This window comes from Choloepus didactylus, chromosome 27 (assembly GCF_015220235.1).
Source record: "Choloepus didactylus isolate mChoDid1 chromosome 27, mChoDid1.pri, whole genome shotgun sequence".
NCBI lineage: Eukaryota > Metazoa > Chordata > Mammalia > Pilosa > Megalonychidae > Choloepus > Choloepus didactylus.
This window is the reverse complement of record NC_051333.1, coordinates 5,433,438-5,452,205: the sequence shown is the minus strand read 5'-3', so window position 1 is coordinate 5,452,205 and position 18,768 is coordinate 5,433,438. Positions and strand designations below refer to the sequence as shown.

The following is an 18,768-nucleotide window of genomic DNA, read 5'->3' as shown; positions in this document are numbered from 1 at the left end:
ACTTTAACTTCGGTGTGTTATAATTTCACCCTGCTGCATACAGAAGTGCCCCCTCAAAGCCACTGAGTAAAGGAGTCAGCATGTCCCGGGATGCCGAGATGGAAAGTATCACAACAGCCTTACTGATACGTGGTTCCTCTTGTCTGTTACTTTTTTGGAATGTTACACAAGTGTCTCCCAGTGACAGTGTAGCAATATTGATCAGATATGCTAATGACCATCTCCTTTGAGCTGGCAATCACAGTATAGGAATTTATCCTAAGGAGAACCAAGTTTACAACCTCATATCTACAAGGTCATTGTCCAAAGTATTGCTCACGCCACATTGTTTATCCATGTATGTGCCATTGTTCATTCTTCAGCAAATACGTTTTTTCTCAGATAACGTTTTTTGCCAGAAGATACATTTAATAATTCTTTTTTTGGAACTATGTCATCCCTCCCATTCCCTCTTCTAGTTGGGTGTCTACTCCCATCATTACTCCTGTCATCAATGACCTCTGCCTCAGTAAATACATTTTTGATGCATCATATTGAGGAAATTTCTGAAGTTTGATAATGCCTATATTATTTAACTCTACCCTGATTTGTTTCTTTAAGTCAGTGTTGCTTTCATCTTACAAATTGCTATGTAGTATTAGTGAAGTTTTTAATTGATTTAATCAATTACATATCTGTGATGATATTCATAGTGTTCTTTGTTTTATAGCTATAATTTGGGGGTCCGTTTTATGGAACAATTAAGTATTGTTTTGTATATTATACAAGAGGATTTCCTCCTTGAGTGTTGTTAAGGGTTGTGACTAAGCAGCAGTTTCCTCAAAACCTATACAACCTTCAAAATGTTGTGAAAAGACAGTCTCAGTTATTTCTTTTACTTCTTTTTCACCTGATTTAGTACCTACTATTAAAGTATATTTTTCCATTGTTAACCTTATTAATCCAGTCATTTTACACTTCTCACAGCCTCTATTTTCCACTTGTGCAAAGCCTGTAATTCAACCAGAGGTGCGAGTTCAGGGGCTTCTCAGATCTTTTTTTCAGCTTGCACCCAGATGTAGACGTGTGTGTGGCCTTCTAGATTCCCAGGAATATATTAGAGCTTTTCAAAGACCTTATTCCCCAAAGTATCTTGCCAGGCTTTTCATGTAAGCCCTCATTTGCTACAACTGCTATGTCTTGGCCAAGACAGCAGTGACTAATACATTTGCCTTTAAATGTTTTCTAGAAACAACCCCTGGGTAGACGTTTACCCAGGGAGAGTTTTGAGTTGGGTGAAATAAAGCCTAGCCCTTCGAGCCAATTCTTCAGGGACCCACCAGGCAGATCAAACATATAACCAGTAATTGGAGGATGGTCCATCGTCCCCTCCCGTGTTAGGAACCTGCACTGGGATTGTGGGTTGTCATTTTCAAGACCCGCCACCAATCTGAGGAGCAGGGGATGTGACAGAGTATGGTTAAAATGTCCAAAAACTTTCCTTCTGAGATTCTAATGCCTTTTCTTGATTAAGCAGTCACCTGATCGCTGCGAACCTTTGAATTGTTCCCCGAGTTTCGGTAAAGTAGTCTCTGACAGTTTTTGCCATTTTATTTCTTGTTTTTATAGAGGGATGATCATTTGAGGGTTCCCTACTCTGCCATTTGTGCTTACATCACCCTTCCACAATTCTTAATCTTTATAACATTACATATTTGCTTGACCCTTATGTTTGAAAAGTCAGTGGTTCTAAGCATATTTTCCAATTTTCATATTATGTGCTCCTTTGGGAATATAATTATTTTATTCTTAATGGAGAATTAGAATTCCAAAGACTAATTTTCTATAATTGTAGTTACTTATTATTTACCTGCTGGATTGTCTCAGGTTACGGAAGTATTTGTTAATATTTTTATGCTTTACAGATAATGCATTTTCAGTATCACACGTAACAATTGTTAATGTTCCAAAATGCCCATTCTGCGTGGGTATAGAAAGTTTTGTCAAATATTCAGAAGAATACTTTATCATTCTTCCAATAGCATTTTATTAAATTCTTCCTTATTTTCCCAGGCCATTTTTATTTTGCAATTCTGAATTGCTGTTTGTTTATCTTACTTCATTAGATAAGATTGTTGTGGATTTTTTACTATTACATTTTATAGATCTATGCTATATCATTTATTAGTGTACAAAATTGGACCACAAATATGCATTAATATAATACCTATGTCTCTTCAAATAGGAGACATCCTTATATCTACCACAAATTGATGTGTTCTTTGGAGTGGCTGTGGAAAAATATCCCTTCTTTCAGGGCTAATGAACTACATGTTATGAATGAGTTGCTCAAAGGCTGTTTGGATCTAGACTTCTATGAAAATCATTTGGATCATGTGTCACCACCCTGTCTTTAGTGAGGAATCCTGTTCTCTGTGTTCTTACACATTTGAACACTGTGGTTGAGAACTTTCAAAACTCTGTTCATTCTGATTTTATTGTTTTTTTATGTAATATTTTTAATAGACTTTTTTAGAGCATTTTTAGATTTATAGAATAATTTTTCAGAAAGTTTCCATGTAGCTTCTCTCTACCCACCCCATGCACAGTTTCCCCTGTTATTAAAATTTTGCATTTGTGTGATACATGTATTACAATCGATGAACATTTATACATTATTAACTGAAGTCCATAGTTTGCCTCAGGGTTCACTGTATGTGTTGTATAGTTTTATTGGTTTTGACAAATGCATAAGGTCATGTACCCACCATTAAAGTATTCACTGCCCCTTAAAATTTCCCTCTGCTTCACCAGTTCAACTCTTTCCCCTGAACCTGTATCACCCACTGATCTTTTTACTGTTTATATTGTATAAATGGAATCATACAATATGTGGCCTTTGAGACTGGCTTCTTCCACTTAACAATATACATTTAAGGTTTCTGCCTGTCTTGCCATGGCTTGATAGCTCATTTCTTTTTATCACTGCATAATATTCCATTATGTGGATATACCAGCTTGTTTATCTTTTCATCTGTTGAAGGACATCTTGGTTGTTTCCAGTTTTTGGTAGTAATCAACACAGCTACTATAAAAGTTCATTTCCAAGTTTTTGTGTTCACTTCAGGTTTCAGTTCATTTGGGTGAATAATACATATGAGTACAATTGCTGTATCATATAGTAAACCTACCTATAACTTCTACCTATGTAGCTGAATTCCCAACAACAATGAATGAGAGTTCCTGTTGCTCCATATCCTTGCCAGCATTTGGTATTGTAGGGTTTTTACATTTTAGTCATTTTAATAGGTAAATAGTGGTGTATCATTATGGATTTAATTTGTAAATCCCAGATGACATATGCTGAGCATCTTTTCATGTGCTTATTTGCCATCTGCGTGTCTTCTTTGGGAGGTGCAGCTCTTCTGCTCATTTCTTAAATTGAGTTGTTTTCTTTCTGTTGATTTATGAGAGTTCTTTGTATATTTTGGATGCAGGTCTTTATCGAGACATGTTTTGTATATATTTTCTCCCAATCTGTGGCTTGTCTTTTCATTCTCTTAACAGTATCTTCCACAGAGCAAAACTTTTTAATTTTAATGAATTGTCAATTATTTCTTTTTGAGTGTGCTTTTGGTGTTATATCTAAAGGTCATTGCCAAACCCAAGGTCACCTAAAATTTCCCCTAGGTTATCTGCTAGAGTATTTATAGTTTTGTATTTTTTTTTCCCAGATACTAACTTCCAGTGGGGAATACAGGTGAATATGGCACAATTTATGTGTTTATGTGGCAGTATTTATAGTTTTACATTTAGGTTTATGATCCATTTGGAGTTCATTTTTGTGAATTGTGTAAGATCCGTGTCTAGATTCATTTTTAGTATGTGAGTGTCCATTCAAATACCATTATTAAAAAAAAAAACTTCTTTCTCCATTGAAATGCCTTTGCTCCCTTGTTAAAGGTCAGTTGACTATTTGTGTGGGTGTGTTTCTGGGTTCTCTTACTGTAGCCTTATTAATGAATCTTGAAGTCAGGTAGCATCAGTCTTCTGAATTGGTTCTTCTTCAGTATTGTGTTGCCAGTTCCGGTTCTTTTGCCTTTCCATCTAAACTTTCGAATCGGTTTATCAATATCCACAAAATAGCTTGCTTAATTTTGGTTGGAATCATGTTGAATCTATAGATCAGGTTTGGAGCAGTCCGTATCTTAATAATATTAAGTCTTCCTATACATAAGTGGAATATCTCTTCATTTATTTAGCTCGTTTGATTTCTTTCTTCAGATTTTTGTTGTTTTCTTTGTATAGATGTTGTACATACTTTTTTTTATTCATCACCACAGTCAATCTTAAAACATTTTACTCCAAAAAGAAAAACATGATACCTGTCATACTTCCTTATTAATTGATGAATATTAGATATTACTGTTAAATATGGTCCATAGTTTACATTAGTTGCATTTTCCCCCCATATACTACCCTGTTGTTAAAACCTTGAATAGTGGTGTACCTTTGTTTTAGTGCATGGAAGAACATTCTTGTATTTGTACTATTAACCCCAGCCATTGTCCATGACAAGTTTCGTTATGTTATACGGTCCCATGTTTTATCCTATATCTTTCCTTCTTACATACATGACCCGAAACTTACCCTGTTTCCACCATGTCACATACATAATTCATCGCTGTTAATTACACCCACAATAATATGCTACCATCACCTTTACCCAACTCCAAATAGTTACAATCAACCTAATTAAAAATTCAGCACAAACTAAGCATCAGCTCCCCATTCTCTACCCTCATTCTAATTCATGGTAACCTATATTGTAGATTTTAATTCTCTGAGTTTGATTATAATTAAATCATATTAGGGAGATCATACAGTATTTATCCTTTTATGTTGGGCTCGTTTCATGCAACATAATGTCCTCAAGGTTCATCCATGCTGTCGCATGCATCAGGACTTCATTCCTTCTTATAGCTGAGTAATATTCCATCATGTGTACATATCATACGTCGTTTATCCACTCATTGGTTGATGGACACTTGGATTGCTTCCATCTTTTGGCAATTGTGAATAATGCTACGAATATCGGTATGCAAATGTCTGTTCCCATCCTTGCTTACAGTTCTTTTGGGTATACACCTAGGAGTAGGATTGCCGGAGCATATGGCTGTTCTATACTTATCTTCTTGGGGACCGCCAGACTGTCCTGCACAGTAGCTGCACCATTTTACATTCCCACCAGCAGTGAATGACAATTCCTGTTTCTCCACATCCTCTCCAACACTTGTAGTTTGTATTTTCTTAGATTTATAGGTTAGTACTTTTTTTTAATGCTCATGGAAGTGATGTATTTTCAAATTCCTGTCGTTTATTTCTGGTATATGGGAAGGTAGTTGACTTTTGTATATTAACCTCGTATCTTGCCAATGTTGCTAATCACTTCTTAGTTCCAGTAGGGTTTTTGTTTTGTTTTGTTTTGTTTCTGTCAATCCATTAGGATTTTCTAAATAGACAATCATATCATCTGCAAACAAGGACAGTTTTATATCTTTCTTCCAGATCTGCATTCCCTTTATTTCCTTCCTTGTGCTGTTGCATTAGGTATGACTTCCAGTATGATGTTGAGTAGGAATGGTGAGAGGGGACATCCTTATTTTCTTCTCAGTTGTAGGGGGCAAACATCTAGTTTCTTACAGTTAAGTATGATGCTTACTAAGTTTTTTGCTTGTGTTCTTTATCAAATTGAGGAATTCCCTGTTTTCCTAGTTTGCCAGTAATTTTTATCAATGGGTGTTGGATATTATCGAATGCTTTTTCTGTGTCTGTTAATGTGATATGATTTTTCTTCTACAGCCAGGTGATGTGATGGATTGCATTAATTACTGTTTGAATGTTAAACCACTCTTGCATTTCTGGAATAAATCCCATTTGGTCATGGTGTATAATTCTTTTTATACGTTGTCAGATTCAGTTTTCTAATACTTTGTTAAGGGTTTTTGCATGTATGTTTTTGAGTGATTTTGATCCATAATTTTTCTTGAAACCTGTTTTTTTAAGTATAGTAATACTGCCTTCTCAAAATAAAGTTAGGAAAGGTGCCTTCTATGTCTATTTTTTGGAGAAATTAACAATCTGTATCAATTGTTTAAATATTTGGTAAAATTCACCAGTGAAACTTCCATCTGGGTCTATTGCTTTCTGTTTTAATTATTGATTAAATTTAATAGATGAAAGCCTTGTCACATTGCTTCTCCTTGTATGAGTTTTTGTAGATTGTATCTTCCAAGAAATTTGTCCATTTTTCTACATGTTATCAGATTTGTGGACATTTCATAATATTCTTTTAAATCTGTCTGATGTCCATGGGATTAGTAGTGATCACGTTTCTGCTTTCATTTCTGATTTTGGTAATTTGCGCCTTCTCTGTTTTTCTTGTTGAGCATGGGAAGAGGTTAGTCAATTTTAGTGATATTTTCAAAGAATCAGCTTTTTGGTTTTTATTTTTGTCTATTCTATGCCGGTTTTCAATTTCATTGATTGCTCCTCTAGTTTTTATTTATCACATGTTGTTTCTCAATATAAAATTACCTTCCAACTCTTGTTAATAGGAAGCTTATGGTTCTTTATATCTTTCAGATATCTCTCCTAGCTGTGCGATCAAGGAATTATCACTAAAAGAGGACAATAATAAGGGTGAATTATACCAGTTAATCATATTGGAAAGATATGAAAGCCATACCATCAAAGAGTTTAACTTTAGAGAAATCCAGGAAAACATGCAAGACTTTCAGAGTCAGTCAGAGTATGGTGAGAGAAATTGCAAAAGAGTACCTACAACTCATAACGAAAACCTCATTGTTAGAAAAGGTCAACAGTATGAAAAATCCTCCAGCAATTTCCCTCTGAAGCAGAGTATTTCCATAAGAAATAATGCCCATCAATATTTCAAGCATGGCAAAGCATGTATAAGGCATTTATTAAAACTAAAAAATCATACAGGCTATGCAGGAAACAAGTATATGAAATGTTTTGAAACTAGGCCTGGATTAAGTTTTCAGTCACAGCCAGCTAAACATCAGAGAACTCAAATGGAAGAGAAAATTCATGGACGTAGTCGTCAAGTTGAGAAGTCTATCAAAAATTCTTCCTCAGTTTCAACATTTCAACGAATCACTCCTAATGGCAAAACGAACATTTCCAGTATATTTGGGAAGGTTTTCATAAAACATCATTCATTGCTTACACAACAACAGAAAATAAACATTAGAGAAAACCTTTACAAATGTAATCAATGTGGGAAGACTTTTAGCCAGTGTTCAATGCTCACAACTCATCAGAGAATTCATTCTGAGCAGAGACCTTACAAATGTAATGAGTGTGGCAAAGCCTATAAACGCCTCTCAGATCTCAGGAGACATCAGAAAGCCCAAGCTAGAAAGAAGCAGTATAAGTGTAATGTATGTGGTAAGGATTTTCCTATACGTTCACGCCTTTGGAATCATGAGAGGATTCATACTATAGAGAAACCATACAAATGTATTGAATGTGGCAAGGCCTACAAGCACCACTCTGGCCTCAGGAGTCACCAAAAATTTCACACTGGAGAGAAACTGTACAGATGTAATGAATGTGCCAAGGATTTTACTGCACGTTCACACCTTCGGGTACATAAGAGAATTCATACTGGAGAGAGACCTTTTAAGTGTAATGAGTGTGGCAAAGCCTTTACTGTGAGTTCACAACTTACTCAGCATAATAGAATTCACACTGGAGAGAAACCACATAAATGTAATGTATGTGGCAAGGCCTTTAGGCAAGCTTCAACCTTTAAAGTCCATCAGAGAATTCATACAGAAGAGAAATCTTATGAATGTAATGATTGTGACAAAACCTTTAAACAGTCCTCAACCCTCACTAAACAGCACAGTATACATCCTGGAGAAAAACCACACCAATGTTGTATGTGTGGTAAGGCTTTTAGCAAACTTTCAGATCTTTTGTGTCATAAGAGAATCCATGCTGGTGAAAAAACATTCAAATGTATTCAATGTGGCAAGGCCTTTAGGCTATTGTATGACCTCAGGATTCATGAAAGAATTCATAGTGGAGAGAAACCTTATAAAAATAATGTGATTGACAAAGTTTTAAATGAGCATCCAAACCTTACTCAACCTAAGAGAGCCCATATTGCAGTGATATCACATAAATGTAATGAATGTGGCAAACTCTTTAGCATGAAATCAAACCTTACTCAGCATAAGAAAATCCATACAGGAGAGAAACCTTATAAATGTAATGTATGTGGCACGGCCTTTAGGAAAAAGTCAACTCTTAATGTTCATCAGAGAATTCATACTGGGGAGAAACCTTACACATGTAATGAATGTGGCAGAGCCTTTAAGCATTCCTCAAGCTTCACTAAACATCAGACTATACATAATAGAAAAAAACCTCAAAAAAGTAATGTGTGTGATAAAACTTTGACCACACATTCACATCTTTTGGGTCATGAGAATTCACACTGGGAAGAAACCTATGAAATGTAATGAGTGTGGCAAAGTCTTTACTGTAAGGTCACACCTTACTCAGCATAAGACAGTACATACTGGAGAGAAACCATATAAATGTGGTGTACATTTAAACCTTCTACATCACAGTTTTCCCCGTCATGGACTCAATATATTGCAGGTTGGCATAAGAAATTACAAAAAATAGAGGAAAGTGATGAACTTGAAGGAAAAAGTAGAATTGTTAATATGCTTTGTTAAGGCAAAATGGCTGCTGCAGTTGGCCATCATTATGGTGTTAGTGAGTTGACCATAAGGCATATCAAAAAAAAGAAGGAAATCTGCAAAGCCATTTCTGCATCTACACTAACAACTGCAAAGCATTTGCATAAGCCACGTGATCCACATCTTTCATGTGTAGAAAGTGCAGCATTCTTTTGGGTGCAGGATTGTTATCAAAGAGGCATTCTGGTAGACTGGCATCATACAAGAAAAATCTAAGTTCTTACATAATTCCCTAAAGGAAAATGAAGGTGAAGGGTCTAACCCTACATATTTTCAGACCAGCAAAGGCTGGTTTGAAAGCTTCAGAAAAAAAAAAAAAAAAAAAAAGGTTTAGCCTACACAATGTAGAAGTAATGGGTGAGGCAGCACCTCCCGTTTCTAGGCAGCCGGAGGGTTTCCTGAAACCCTGAAAAAAAATTTACATGGATTTTACAGATTTGGGGGGGGGGAGGCACCACGCCCCTAACCCCCACAGTGAGGAAGAGATATCTGTATGTTTCAAGTCCTTTACTCAAACTTCAAGTCTTAATATTCTTCAGAGGATTCATACTGGGGAGAGACCTTGCAAATCCTTGAACCAGTTTTCACAATGAACCATGCATTAGAGAGTTCATACTAGGGTGATGTAAGTCACTAAATCTTTCTCAAAGGTTAGTCAATCTCAGATGTTAAACTCTGCAGTGTTTAAAAGTCACAGCCATTAAGTCATGAAATGATGGTTGTCAAAGGAGTAATGACATTTTTGGAAAGGTCTAGTTATCTTCAGCTATACCTTTATTCTATAATTGAGGTTGATGAAAGGCTACATGAGTTTTGATGCCTTTCACCTGAAATTTTGAAATATGTTGACATTGTATCTTTGTCATAGACCTGTCATGTTTGTATTATACTCTCCAAGAAGATGGAAGTGCTTAGTTAATTAGGTGTGGTTCATTTATAGTGTTCCTCGGAAGAGCCAAGGACACTGAATTTTAAGGTGCAATATTGAGTTAATTAGAATGAGAGCATGGGGAGGAGCAAAAAGTAGATGTAAAGCAATGATCATAATTATCACAGTGTGTTCAGGGTACCCTCTTACAGTTTCATTATGTTCGGGTTCTCTGTGAATTATTGGAATACATTGTTCCACTGGCTGACTGAAACAGTGGGCCAGGTCATTGCAAGACAGATTTTCATGGGAGCAGACTGACAGGTTATTATCAACTGGTTATGTGGTAGAAATAATGGAGGGGAAATGATGGGTCCATTGCATATCAAAGATTTATGGGGAAAAAATCGTTTCTTGGAAATCGAAGAGACAAATCAGTAATTTAAAATAATAAAGTGTGGTTGTAAGGATTCACATTTTGTCTCTAATATGTATGCATTTTGGTAGTTTTATTTGTAATGCCTTCTAATATTTAGTTAATAAAATTTGTTTTTCCTAATTCTGACTCATTCCTTTTGTCAGTCCAAACCTATCTTAACTCATTGGGGCGTTTCCTAACAAATATGATATACCTTTAGGCTCTCAAGATTTAGTTGCATATTTAACAATTTATTTCCATTCATATCATTTTGGGAATATATACTTAAAATTAGCACTTGAGTTAACTCTCCTCACCCTTGTCCCTTGGGTATTTTTGTGTCTATAATGAAAATAACATGGCAGTGCAATTTTAGACTCTGCCTCCCTAACACTTGCATTATAGTTCATGAATATGAACCATATGAATATATTTCCACATGCCCTAATTGTTCCTAAATAAGACCATGCCTTGCTTTGGCCTTAATTTACATAAGGTGAAAAATGAACGTTGTGTGTCCCAAAAATGTTAAGTAAAAAAACGTTAGGGTTAAAGATTAAAAACATTTTTCCTATTGGAGCCTGTTTGCTAAAGCTTCCAGAATGAAAAATACCAGAAGTGGATTGGCTTTTATAAAGGGGAGTTATTAGGTTACAAATTTACAGTTCTAAGGCCATGAAAGTGTCCAACTAAGGCATCAACAAGAGGATACCTTAACTGAGGAAAGGCCAATGGTGTCTAGAACTGAAAATGGCAGAGTAGGAAACTCTTGGGCTCCATCCCTCCACAAAAGCAACAAATAAACTAGCAAAAACTCAGAACTTTAGGTACCTAGTCAAAAACAACAATCAGGGGAAGACTTGGTGAAGAAAGAAGACACAGCTTTGAGTAAAAGTATTGTGGTGTATTAAACTGCCTGCCTCCTATCCCCAATACCCCAGATCCAGGGCACCAGCCCACACTACTGATACGGGTTGCTAATGCCGGAGAGAGTGAGAGAGTCATGTGGACCTTACTCCAAAGAATTGTGTTTTGACTATCTGACAGCTACCTGAAAAGGCAGAAAAAGCTTGCCTTTGTTTGACCTGACTGTGAGCATTCCCAGAGCTGGGGTAGCTTCCTGGGAAGCATTTGCCAAAAGCATTTAAAGACACAAGTGTTGACTACAGCAGGCCAGAACAAGGATCGACAGCAGGTATAACCAATAAATAGACCAAAAAGCCTGGAAAGAAATCAGTTTAGAAGAATAAGGGCTTTTAAAAGATCCTGAATATACCAGGTGTTCTGGTTTGCTAATGCTGCCATTAAGCAAAATAAAAGAAATGGATTGGCTTTTATAAAGGGAGTTAATTTGGTTACAGTTACAGTCTTAAGGCCATAAAGTGTCCAAGGTAAGTCATCAACAATCGGGTACATTCACTGGAGGATGGCCAATGGTGTCCAGAAAACCTCTGTTAGCTCGGAAGGCATGTGGCTGGCATCTGCTCCAGAGTTCTGGTTTCAAAATGGCTATTTCTCCCAGGACATTCCTCTCTAAGCCACAGCTCCTCTTCAAAATGTCAATCTCAGTTGCTCTTGGGGTGTTTTTCCTCTCTTAGCTTCCCCACAGCAAAAGTCTGCTTTCAACGGCCATCTTCAAACTGTCTCTCATCTGCAGCTCCTCTCTCAGCTCCTGTGTGTTCTTCAAAGTGTCCCGCTTGGCTGTAGCAAGCTCGCTCCTTCTGTCTGAGCTTATATAGCACTCCAGTAAACTAATCAAGGCCTGTGCTGAATGGGCGGGGCCACACCTCCATGGAAATTATCCAGTGAAAGATCTCGCCCAACAGTTGAGTGATCACGTCTCCATGGAAACATCCAATCAGAAGTCTCCACCCCAATCAACACCAATACATTTCCTGCCCACACAAGACTGCATCAAATATAACGGTGTTGGGGGGGGGGGGGCGGACATAATACAGCACACCAGGTTAACAAAAGGCCAAATGCATGCCCAGGACTGGAAATAGGCTCAGAAAAGGTCTGAGAAGATAATACCCTTATTCTCAGATTAGCCTTCAGGATCCATGCAGGCAGGAACAACAGTTTGCTAAAGCAAAGTTGCTAATGGACTAACTAGGAGAAGAGTGCCCCAGCACTGAACCTATCTGCCGAGATTGGGGCATTATCATTTCTATTCTTATTTTATTTATTTCTTTCTTTTTCGTCTTCTTTTAAAAAATCTTTTTATTTTTTTTTTTCCTTTTTGGTTCCAGGCATTTAAGAAAACTCTGTCTAAACACTTGATGATCACGAAGCTAAGGGAACACAGAATTCAATGGTCCCCATAACAAAAAATACAGACTTTGCACAAATAGTTTAGAAAAATCACTAAATGAATAATAAATCACCAGAAATTATCCCTGTGTGAAGTGGGTCCCTTCCCCCTTGGCCTGTAACATTTGCAGAGTAAGAATGTTGTGTAAGTGGCATTAAGCCATGAGAAGAAGGAAGTGAAACTGCGGTTATACGCATCAGCCAAGCATAATCGTTATAACAATCAGCAATTACACTGTTTCCAAGTGAAACTTTTTGTAACCAAGTGAAACTTGTTGTAAGATTTCTAAATGCCAACCTTGGTAAATTGTCTTTTGCAACCAATAGCTAACTGCCAACTCTGCTTCTGTTAAGATAGCTTGCTTGCGTTTCCAGGATGTGGTTTCTGTCTGTATAAGGCACCAGCACACACAGGTCGGGGCCGCTCACTGATTTCCCTGTGTGGAGTGACTGTGAGCAGTCGCTGGCTGGCTAATAAACGCTCTTTAAATTCTGTTTGGCTGTCTCATACTTTAGCTCGCGGGCACCGTAACATTTGGAGGCCCCAGCGAGATATCCTCGGCGTTTGCTGCGGCTCATCAGTCGAGATAAGGTCTGACTACTGGCCCTCCCCCAGGGGGCGCGCGTGGAGAGACGTTCCTCAGCCCCGGCAGAGAACCAAGTGGTCAAGCCTCGAAATTCAAAAATCCACCTCTAGAGCCATCTGGATGTGGGCCCACAACGGTAAGAGATCTCTAATCTGGTCTGGTGGGGTACCCCTTTAGGGTCTTTAGGAGGGCTGGACGCAGCCACAACTCCGAGACCCGGCCTCGGACCACGACGGTGGCCGGTGGCCTCAGGTTCAGGTTCTGGTTCAGGTTCGGAATTGGTCTCTTAGCGCAGACCTAGTCTCTGTTTTGTGTTTTGTTGTTAGTGTCTTTGTTCTGTTCTGTTTCTGTTTTATCAACCGTCAGTCCCACAATGGGTCAGTCTCTGTCTTCCTCCGCTTGCTCTTCGTTGCAGTGTTTCTTAAAAAAATTTTTCGGGACTTCTGCCGACAAGCTGCAGGGTCGGGTGCCATGGTCAACCCAGGAATTCTTCGGACCCTTTGCGAGCTTGAATGGCTGACTTTTCCAGACTCTAGTTGGCCCCCCGAGGGCACCCTAAATTTGCCGATTGCTTTTCAGGTTCAAAGAGTTATTTATGGAAGACCAGGACATCCGGATCAGATTCCCTATATTGAAACCTGGATCGACGTCCCCACTGACCACCCCAAATGGCTTAAAAATTGCTCACCACCTAAACCATCTAAAGCGCGAAATGTGCTTGTTCTAAAGGGGCCACCCAAAAGGCCCCCGGTCCTCGACTCCCCACAGGATAGTCCCCCTTGTCACGGCCCCCACCTTATTCCGTAGGGCCCTTTGCCCCTAGCCCAGGGCCCTCTGCCTCCAGCCCAAGGCCCTCTCCTTCCAGTCTAGGACCCTCCATTCTTAGCCCGGGGCCTGCTGCTTCTAGTTCGAGGCCCCCTACCCTAAGTACAGAAGGACCCCTCATTCCCACTCTGGATTCTACCACGCCCCCGACAACTCTATCCAGCCCCCCCACACCCATTCCAGGAGTTCGTACTGACCGCATGGTCAGGTCCTTGTCCTCGCTCAATTACCCCTGAGACAAGTCATTCAAGGCCCACCTGAAAACCCAAAACCCTTTATGGTCTATGTTCCTTTTCCACCAGCGACCTGTGCAATTGGAAGAATCAAAACCCCTCTTTCTCACAAAACCCCCAAGAACTAATCTCTCTGTTAGAGTCCGTTTTCTTTACCCATCAGCCCACATGGGATGACTGTCAACAACTTCTGCAGACCCTTTTCACATCAGAGGAGAGAGAGAAAATCCGTGCCCAGGGATGGAAACTAGTCATGGGACCAGACGGTCTGCCAACCACAGAAGTAGACCATCTCGAGGCTGTTTTTCCTTTCACCCGACCCCAGTGGGACCCTAACACGGATCAAGGTAAGGAGGCTCTCGAACGGTACCGCCAGACTCTAATGGGGGCTCTCCGAACAGCAGCGCGGAGGCCTACAAATATGTCCAAAGTAACTGAGGTAACTCAGGGGGCCACTGAGTCCCCCGCTGCTTTTCTAGAGCGCCTCCAGGAGGCTTATCTGGAGGCGGCAAAAAAAAAAACAGGCGAGCAATTAATATTGCCTTCGTTGCCCAGTCAGCCCCAGATATAAGAAAAAAGTTACGAAAGTTAGAAGGCTTTAAGAAAAAAAGTACTGAGCGAGTTGGTAAAGGTTGCTCAACGAATCTTCAATAATAGGGAAAGTTCCAAAACTTAAATAAAAATTAGCGAAGGTCCTACTTGCCGTAAGTGAAGATCCTCGGGCAGTTAAGATACCAGGTATCAGCAAAAAAGGCACAGCTATGTGTTTCACAAGCCTCTTATCTTGAGTACAAAATAACCAAAGAAAAAAGGAATGTTGTCTGACAAACAGACACATTCAAGCCCTCCTCCAAATTCCAGCATCCCGGACAAAGCGGCAAGTCCGGGAGTGTTTAGGAGCGGTCGGGTATTGCTGGCTATAAATCCTTAAGCTTGCCGAAATAGCCTGCCCTCTTTTATGCCAGTACCGGGGGGAAGGTCGCAGAACTAACTTGAACTAATAAGGAGGAAGGAGCCTTCCAAACTCTAAAAAAGGCACTTACCCAAGCCCCAGCCTTAGCACTCCCAGATCTCAGAAAACCATTTCAGCTGCATGTAGCCGAGGCGCAAGGGACAGCAAAGGGTGTGCTGACACAGCGCTTAGGGCCATGGAAACGGGTCGTGGCTTGTCTTTCAAAGCGCCTCGATCCGGTTGCGGCAGGTTGGCTTAACTGTCCCCAAACCATTGCGGCTACTGCCTTGCTAGTTAAAGAAGCCTCTAAACTCACGTTTGGGCAAGAACTGCAAATCATCACCCCCCACGCGGTCAAAACCCTCCTCAAAAGCCCCCAGACAGGTGGCTCTCTAACGAAAAATTGCTCAGTACCAAGTCCTTCTCCTTAATCCAGCCAGAATAAGCTCTCCGATGGGCCAAGGAAAAGGCGGTGAACATCTACACGGACAGCCGATACGCGTTCACCACCGCACAGGTGCATGGGGCCATCTGTCAGGAACGCGGCCTCCTAACCAGCGGGGAAAAGGACATTCAAAATGCCTCAGAAATACTAGAACTTTTAACAGCCCTTTGGCTTCCCAGAGCAGTAGCCATAATCCACTGCAAAGAACATCAAACCTCAAATACGCCCGAAGCAAAGGGAAATGCTTTCGCCTACCAGACAGCCAAAGAAGCAGCCCTAAAACCAGTGGGGCCCCTTCAAGTCTTGCCCCTCCTATCACCTCGGGTACTAAAAGCTGCTCCAACTTACTAAAACTCTGATGTCCGTCTAAGTCAAGAACTCCAAGCTAGAAATGATCAAAAGGGGTGAAAAGTCCTCCCCAACTCTAGAATCCTCCTACCAGAGGCACTGGGAAGAAACTTAATTTTACAAACGCGTCAAAGTACACACCTGGGAGGGACAAAACTAGCTGAATTGCTAAAAACTGACTTTTACATACCTAAGCTTTTTCAGGTAGCAAAAGAGGTAAGCAGAAGATGTCACGTCTGTGCTCAAGTCAACCCAAGTCATGTAAGTACCCCTGCTACCCCTGGTCACTGCCTAAGAGGTCAGCTCCCAGGAGAACAATGGAAAATAGACTTTACAAAACTGTCTCCAGGACCAGGGGGATACAAGTACTTACTTGTGCTGGTGAACACCTTCTCAGGATGGGTTGAGGCCTACCCAACTCGGTCAGAGTCAGCCCAGGTAGTAGCTAAGAAATTATTGGCTAAAATTGTCCCTCTGTTTGGCCTACTGGTAGCAGTGGGGTCTGAGAATGGTCCGGCTTTTATAGCCCAAGTTACCCAAAACTTAGTAAAAGCGTTAAGAGTCAAATGGAAGCTACACTGCATCTACAGACCGCAAAGCTCAGGACAGGTAGAAAGAATGAATCGGACGCTTAAGGAAACCCTCACCAAACTTAAATTGGAGACTGGCGGAAACTGGGTGAGCCTCCTTCCGTTTGCCTTACTTAAAGCTAGGTGCACCCCTTATGTAAAAGGTATTACTCCATATGAAGCCATGTTCGGCAGGCCACCCCCGCTCCTCCCCAAGTTAGGGGAGGAGCAGCTCACCTCCCTGTCTAACTCTGAACTTCTCAAGTCCCTACAGGCCTTACACTACAGCTCCAAAAACATCCATCATGCCGTCCACGCCCACCGCCCGAAACCTGACACCGCAGAAGAAGAAACCCCTACTGCTGAACCTGGTGATTTAGTGTAAATCAGGAAAAGAAATCCCTCCTCCCTCGAGGCATGCTGGGCTGGGCCTTATCAGGTCAAACCTATGACCTAGGTGGGGGAATATCAGCAGTAAAAACTTAACGGCTGTGGTATGTTACCCCAAGAACAAGAGCTGTGGCATAGTCAACATTACATCTGTCCACAGGAAGGTGTCACAGGAAGAAATTGTGGGGGAGAAAATGAGTAGTTCTGTTACAGATGGGGTTGTGAAACCATAGCCCAATGGAAAAATGTAGACCCTCTATTAAGGGTCAAAAGGCCAGCAGCTCCTACGAAAAATTGTGCAATTGGGAGCTATCACCCTGTTACTTTTGAACCACAGCAGTATTGGAAAGATTCCCAGTGGTTGGGGGGAAAAATGTGGGGATTGCGCCTATATGTATCAGGATATGACCCTGGAGTGTTATTCACTATTCAGAAAAGGAAAATTCCTAAAACCTTAAATCCAATCGGCCTCCTGATCCCCATTAACATCAAAATACCTGTAGCAACTACTCCTTTCCCACTTACCTGTCCTTACTCCACCACAAAGAGCCGCCCCTTATCTCCAAAAGCAACTCCCCTTCCTCCACCTCCAAACTCCCGATGCTTCCAGTCCCCTCAGTTCCCTCTATCTACTTCTCCTTACGTTAATTTTTGCGCCTCTGTCCCTCTGTAACCATTTTCAGCAACAGCTCTGCGGGTCATACCGGACACTACTTAGTAGCGTCCAAAGGAACATGGTTTGCCTGTACAACGGGGTTAATGCTGTGTTTATACCCCCCCCACCCTCATGCAAACTAAGGCTCCAGGACTATGCATTCTCACCCATGTCCTTCCCCAAGTATATTACTATTCTGGTGAGGGAGGTAGGGAGCACCTCGGGCTAACTAACCTCAAACGAGTCAAGTGAGGAGGACCAGTATTAGTGCTAGTGCTCCTTGGGCTTGGGGTAGCCGGGGCAGCCGCGGTAGAAACCACAGCACTCGTCACAGGGAACCAAAACTTTAAAATCCTTAGTACCCAGATTGACCATATCTAAAAGCCTTAGAAGAAGGCAGTACTAAATTAGAGGAGTCCGTAAGCTCTTTAGCAGAAGTAGTGCTCCAAAATCGAAGGGGACTCGACCTTCTATTCTTAAAGCAAGGAGGGCTTTGTCTAGCCTTGGGGGAAGCATGCTGTTTTTATACTAACCACTCAGGTGTAATTAAAGAAAGTTTAAGCCAACTCCGAAAGAGACTACAGGATAGAGAAGAGCAAAGGAAAAAGGAGGCAAATTGGTTTGAAAGTATATTTTCTCAATCTCCATGGTTAACTACCTTAATATCAGCAATTGCCCGACCCCTGGCTCTTCTCATGTTAGCCTTAATCATAGGCCCCTGTGTTATAAACAGTTTAGTTAAATTTGTCCAACGGCGTATTCAAAGCATAAAACTCATGGTTTTTCAGTCTCAATATCAACACCTACCCTCAGAAGAAACAATGATTTGATTCTCCCTAAAAACCAGTGGGGAATGAAGTGGGTCCCTTCCCCCTTGGCCTGTAACATTTGCAGAGTAAGAATGTTGTGTAAGTGGCATTAAGCCATGAGAAGAAGGAAGTGAAACTGCGGTTATACGCATCAGCCAAGCATAACCGTTATAACAATCAACAATTGCACTGTTTCCAAGTGAAACTTTTTGTAACCAAGTGAAACTTTTTGTAAGATTTCTAAATGCCAACCTTGCTAAATTGTCTTTTGTAACCAATAGCTAACTGCCAACTCTGCTTCTGTTAAAATAGCTTGCTTGCGTTTCCAGGATGCGGTTTCTGTCTATATAAGGCACCTGCACACACAGGTCGGGGCTGCTCGCTGATTTCCCTGTGTGGAGTGACTGTGAGCAGTCGCCGGCCAGCTAATAAAGGCTCTTTAAATTCTGTTTGGCTGTCTCGTACTTTAACTTGTGGGCACCGTAACACTGTGGAAGCTCATATTTTAAATTACTATCTTAAATATACTCAAAGAGCTAAGGGAAACCATGATCATACAATTCACCATTTATCAAC

General features: G+C 40.5%; 1 protein-coding gene across 4 annotated transcripts in view; it reads left to right on the top strand.

Annotated features, from left to right (window-relative positions):
- LOC119521297 (zinc finger protein 677-like) overlaps positions 1 to 18,435 on the top strand; it is a 34,659-nt gene extending 16,224 nt beyond the window's left edge. For 3 of the 4 annotated variants that reach the window (XM_037819411.1, XM_037819410.1, XM_037819412.1), the window contains exon 5: positions 6,625 to 9,107. In XM_037819411.1, the coding sequence (XP_037675339.1) occupies positions 6,625 to 8,534 (1,910 nt within the window). In that variant the 3' untranslated portion in view covers positions 8,535 to 9,107. Of the gene's footprint in view, positions 1 to 6,624; positions 9,108 to 12,895; positions 13,103 to 13,545 lie in introns of those variants that run through there. The other variant, XM_037819413.1, reaches the window with a different exon arrangement.
- The last annotated feature ends 333 nt before the right edge of the window (positions 18,436 to 18,768 follow it).